We start from the raw sequence: 6,000 nt of genomic DNA, 5'->3' as shown, positions 1-6,000 counted from the left end.
AACATGTGGATACTGTCAGATGTTTATACTTAAAATATACCTAACATATTTACGTGACGCAGACGGCACTAGAAAGCACAGGTAACGTGTGTACTCCTCCCTAATATTGCATCACCTCATCTAACATGTTGTTTACCTTAACTGTTTTTATTTTCAGTGTGTTGTCAGAGTGTTTGCCTACCTTGGAAAGTGGAAAGTCTGACCAAACAATAATAAACAACAACAGTTAGCAGCTGCGCCTAAGAATGTAACCTTCAGATAACCCCCTCAGATAAAGGAGGGGGACGCTAGGAGGATGACAACCTTATCAAGATTGTACCATAGCACAAGAAATCCTCCTGGCTTCTCTTAATGAATTCTTGGAAGATATTAGATGTTGGATGTCCCAGAACTCTTTACAGAATGTCCCAAAACTCTTTACAGAATGATAGTACATTTGAGGTAGTCATATTTGGTCCTCCTACCTCCACGGTAGCAAAACAGCAAAACAGTCTTAGCTCAAAACTCAAAACAGTTGTACAGTCATCTTTTTTATCAGTTGAGAAACATTTCCAAAATACAGCCTTTCTTGTCATTTGCCAATCTAGAAAAAGTCATCTCAAAAAGTCATCTCATCTTGTCTAGATTATTAGAACTCTCTCTATTCTTCCCTCAGTAAAGCGTTCTCCTCACAGGCCCAGCATGCAGCAACTAGGCTTTTAACCAAACTAGGAAAAGAGACCACACCACACCAATTTTAGCCTCTCTACACTGGTTACCTGTTAATTTATTTAAAGATTTTACTGATAACTTTTAAGCCTCAATGCAGCCTAAGCCCCTCAGGCAGGGCCTTCTGGCCGATCCGGACTGAAGACAAAAGGTGTCCGTACCTTTGCCATTAGGGCCCATAGACTCTGGAAGACTTCTGCCTGATGACATTAGGATAGCAATATCTGTATTTTCTTTTAAATCTCTCATTTTTGTAGACTAGCCTTTGCAATTGAAGCTGCCTTTATTCTTTTAAATGTGTTTTACAGTTTTCTACTTAGATTTTTGTTATATCTGTTTTATCTGTACATTTGTAACTTTGTAACAATGTTTTAAAAATGTGCTATATAAATAAAGTGTATTCATATTATATTATTATATTAAATGCAGGCTTATCTGAGAGGAGAAAGTTAGCTTGAAAAATGGATGCAGAGGTATTCAACTTAGTGTATGCATTACTTTGCAGTTAACATGAAAAGAATAAAGGTGACCCGCCCAAGCAATGACATCAGTGAGCAGCAGCACCCCATGAAGACGCACTGTGGTAGCATTGGCCAGAAAGGAGACAACCCCCAAGTGTCCAACGACTCATGGACCACCTTCATGGACACCCGCCACCAGATCCTGCAGCTACTCTCCACCGAGTTGTCCCCCTGCGCCCTCAAGGCCCGTATCAACCGCCTGGACCTCCTTCAGAAGTGCTCCTTCTACCTGGAGGTCAAGCAGCAGGACCAGCCATCCTTGGCTCAGGACCTGCAGCAACAGCAGCTACAACTGCAGCAGCAGCAGCAGAACTACTTGCCCCCCGCCACCTTCTTTCAACTCATAGACCCTTGGAAGCTTGCACGCATGAAGAAGCTTGGAACCAGCCAGGTGAAGATCCAGCTGAGCCTCTTGGAGGAGCTCTGTGAGCTGATCTGTAAAGGCAAGGAGGAGCTGGAGGCCATGCTGGAGTCCACAGGCGACCGGTCGGACGTGTTCTCCCTCGCTCCGGAGGACGCTCCCTTGCGACGAAAGGTGGCCCAGCTCAACGAGGCCCTGCTGGACTTTGACTCCCGGGTGGCGCCTGGCAAGCTGCACCCCAAGCACCGGCTCATCCCCGACTGTGGCCGCAGCACCGTGCAGCTGTATCAGCTGTTGCTGACCGTCAAGACGCCCGTGGTGTTTGACAAGGTCCAGTCAGAGGCGTTGAGCACCAGCGCCAAGCTGTATTGGTTCGTCGTCGGGCAAGCGCCACAGGACCCGCGGGAGCAGTTTGAGATCGGCTACAAGCTCTTGCAGCCGGCCAACGCAGAGGAAGGGAGCCATCTGGGAACGGTCACCTGTACCGCCTACTCTGTTCTGATCGGGAACCTGCTGCCTGAGAGGTGCTACAAGTTCACAGTCAAGAGGGAAGACGGCCTGGACCAGGTCTACGGTCACTGGAATGACACCCTTATCCTCAAAACCATAGAGCCGGGAGAGGAAGAGGAGGCTGTTTCTCTGGTAGTGTGTTGCTGCCGTTAATGCCTAGCTATATGAAATGAAAGACGTTTAAAAAAAGATATGATTTTAATTAAAAAAACATGATTTTTACATTTGAGTGCAGTGGTGGTTTGAATGGTTTTGAGAATAAGGTCTGATTTATGCATGGTGTTTGTTGTTATGTGCTTATCCTTGGTAGATACAATCACACTATTGGAAGACATGTGGTATTGCATCTGTGTGCTTGGGATTGTTATTCACAAACCCAGCAGTCTGATGTTTAACTTAACAAACTGTGTTTGGGTCAATGACGTGACATGTACATTTTGTGTCCGAATGTAATATTTTCTAAAATTAACAATTAATATATATATACATTATGTTAACTAACACTATTTGCGCTCCTTTATTGAATACACAAAGAGTTTATGGTGATTTTTTTTACAATATCAGGCACTTTCAGCTCTTTAATGGGTTAAAAAGTCATTCGGTACAACCGTCCGAACACAAATGCAACCAGCTAATGTGCCATTAAAATATCTAAAATGATATTACAACTATTATATAAACATTCTGGCATGGTTTTACAAGGGTTTATAACAATATACTGCTAAAAGGTTAAGGATTTTTAAGTAGAAATGTTTGCTTTCCTCAAATCACTTTTGTCACAAAAAAAATATTTCACTGATATCATTCGGAGCAACCAATTTCAAGGCACCATTTTGGATCAAATCAATTGATAATCATCATGTGACAGGATATTACATCATTAAGACCCCTGCAGCAGACCCTCTGGGTGAGAAGAAAAGTAGCCAGCTCTCTTAAATGTTTGATAAATGCTCTTTTCCGCTCCCCGTAATGAATATCCTCAAATATCACATCATTCGGTACAACCGCTAAAACACACTGGAAATGTTTAAATATTTTAGAAAGATATATTTAATATGAATTCTTATATTGCTAAGTTCAAGCTCAAGTTCTCACATAGGTAGCTAAACATGTGCCTGTTTTAACTGTTTACTTGAAGAGTAAAATAATAATTCGGTACAACCAGAAATCTGGTTAAATAGAAATATAATGGTTGTACCGAATGATGACAATCTATGTTAGTCCTATTTGCACATCTTTGGGTGCACTTCTGAAAACCTTATCCGTCATTGACCCGTTTACAGCATCAGATGGGGATGGTGTGTGAGAGAGAAAGAGAGTGGGAGAGAACGAGTGTGTATTAGGGATTGCCTTTCTCTTGCCAAATGGAAAATGCTAATATTTAAAGGCTAATCAGAGACAATCTATAAGATGGCTTAGACAAAAAAAACTCTCATATCAATAATGAATGAATTTGCTTTCAGTTGTTGCCAATTTGGTGTGAATGAGCCCTGTTGAGAAAACAAGAGGAAAAAGACACACCACAGAAGGATTTACCCTTCATGACTAAGGATCGGAGAAAGTCTCGACCAACTGACCCGTCACATTATCAACATGTAATTCACAGTTTATCCTCAAGATGGCACTGCATGTGCCTCAACTCTACAAGGCAGTTGGGAATGGATTTTCACATTTCTTAATCTAAATCCTCTTAGATTTTAAAAAAACGTTATTTTAATTTTGTAACCTAGTTGACATGTACATTTTGTATACATTCTGCATCTATTTTCATCCTGCTCCCCCGCAAAATAGATGTCATTGATTGAATTGTTTTGTTTTGCATAATATTATGTTACCGGTACTTACCTGTATGCAATTCTGTTTTTTATAGATGGGCCTACAAGCTGCTAGTTCTGACACTCAAATGGCTGGAACATAAAACAAATGTTTATGTTGTCATTGTATTAGGGGAAGTTCACATGTGATGATGATTTCTAATTAATTCCACTTTTTGATCACCAACTGTTTTATTCTAGATTAGAATGTCATACAACAGCTAGTCTCACAGGATTAGATTCTGGGTTCTGAGATTATACAACTGACATGCCACTGGTACAATCTGTTATTACATTTTTGTAATAACTACATTTTTGTGCTGCTATTATAAACAGCAGTTTCAAACAACTACTGTTTACTCTGACTTTATCCTGCTTAAGAAATAAACATGTCATTGTCTAATAGAACTATGTATTGCTCAATTTACTGCCTTACAAGATTAATGTTTTTCTATTAGACTTGTTAAGAACACAAAAACATTTCATAAAAGGTATTTTTGGTGGATGAAAATCCCAAATCATTGTACATTATAGACAGACAGACAGACGAGTAGATTGAAATAACCTGACCGGTCAAACTGTAATGGGATGTGAAGATACTGATGTGTCAAACAAGAAGAGAAGATCAATGTTTCGACCGTGTATTTTAGGGCTTGTAAATGTTGGACAGTTTGACGACCTGCTGTTCCCAACCAATATTAACTATTAGATTAGATTAGATTAGATTAGTTTAAACTTTATTGTTATTGCAGAGTACAAGTACCAGACAAGGAAATGCAGTTTAGCACCTAACCAGAAATGCAAATAGTGATAAAACATGATATTAAATAAAAAATGATAGACATAGATACAGGATACAGCTAGGTACAGTAGGGCAGAACAGTACGGTAGTTAGAAGTATATACAGTTATTATTAGTAGATGTAGTAGTTATTATGTAGATGTTGTACATCATTTAAGAGATTTGAGGCAGAGAGGCTCGTAGTATTGCAAACGGTGGGAGTTTGATGTTCCAATGGCTGACTTGGGGAATGTACTGTGTTGGGGGGGAGTTCCACTACATGTAGCTCAACTATTAGTTTATCTTACATTTGTTGGTGGTAGTTAAACTAAATTAAAATCTGAGTAGTGTTTTCAGTAGTTAACTACTTGTTTTGCCATGTACAGGGTATTTTAGACCTTAAAGTTTAAAATCCATCAATCCGATTTACAAGGTCTAAAAAGGTCTTAAACTTCAGTTATTCGGTCTAAAAATGAGGTGCTAGGTATTAAAAATGAGATGAGCTTATCCTGCAAGGAAATCAGTCCGAACACATCTATTTACGTGGAAATTAATCAAGCTGGAACCCCAAAAATGCCAATTCGCTTCCTTTTTTGTCTCTATGGCAGGGAAATCCCTAATTTCATCACCTCGAGGATGACAAAAAGCTATCATATGGTGTCGTGAGACAAGGTCTAAAATTATATTCAAAGAGGTCTAAAAATGTCTTAAATTTGACTTGTTGAAACTTGTAGGAACCCTGCATGTAGCAGTGTAGTGAGCTACTGTCACTTCCCACTAGTAGTGCTACATACAAGCCTCGGGGCTAAAACCCAGAGGCTGACAAACAGCTATATCCCCCAAGCAGGCTCCTGGAGAAACACACTGGAAGAATACAAAAGACTGCCACACCCTAACCAACCCCACCCACAATACACAATGTAACATATTACAGTATTATAACTACTGCACACTACTGGACTACTTGTATACCATTGGACTAATTTACTACCGTACCGTATTGTATTATATTGCATTTCATATCATTGTACTCTGCACAGCATTTTTGCACTATTGAAGCCACTGTAAAAGCAATCACTTTACTACATTATCAATGTAGGGTTACTTTTTAAATTATTATTGTGTTATTATTGTGTTTTTTGTATCTGAATGCTGCAATGTCAATGTTGGTGAACCAAAGCCAAAGAATGTTACTCTTGTGTACTTGCAGTAATAATAAGTATAAGCAAGAACAATAGTTCTTCTTCTAATGGAAAACATTGATTTAAATGTTGATTTATGTCAATGTAACGTTTCAAATGAACTG

General features: G+C 39.4%; 1 protein-coding gene across 1 annotated transcript; it reads left to right on the top strand.

Moving 5' to 3' along the window:
• Positions 1-1,218: 1,218 nt before the first annotated feature.
• LOC308164368 (fibronectin type III domain-containing protein 11-like) lies at positions 1,219-2,253 on the top strand (the record flags this gene model as incomplete). The annotated part of the gene is made up of 1 exon (XM_080538472.1): positions 1,219-2,253. One exon carries the CDS (start codon positions 1,219-1,221, stop codon positions 2,251-2,253), a length of 1,035 nt encoding a protein of 344 aa, XP_080394598.1.
• Between the last annotated feature and the right edge of the window lie 3,747 nt (positions 2,254-6,000).

Source organism: Nansenia antarctica (assembly GCF_963989245.1).
Source record: "Nansenia antarctica genome assembly, chromosome: 8".
NCBI classification, from domain to species: Eukaryota; Metazoa; Chordata; class Actinopteri; order Argentiniformes; family Microstomatidae; genus Nansenia; species Nansenia antarctica.
This window is presented reverse-complemented; position numbering and strand designations above follow the sequence as displayed.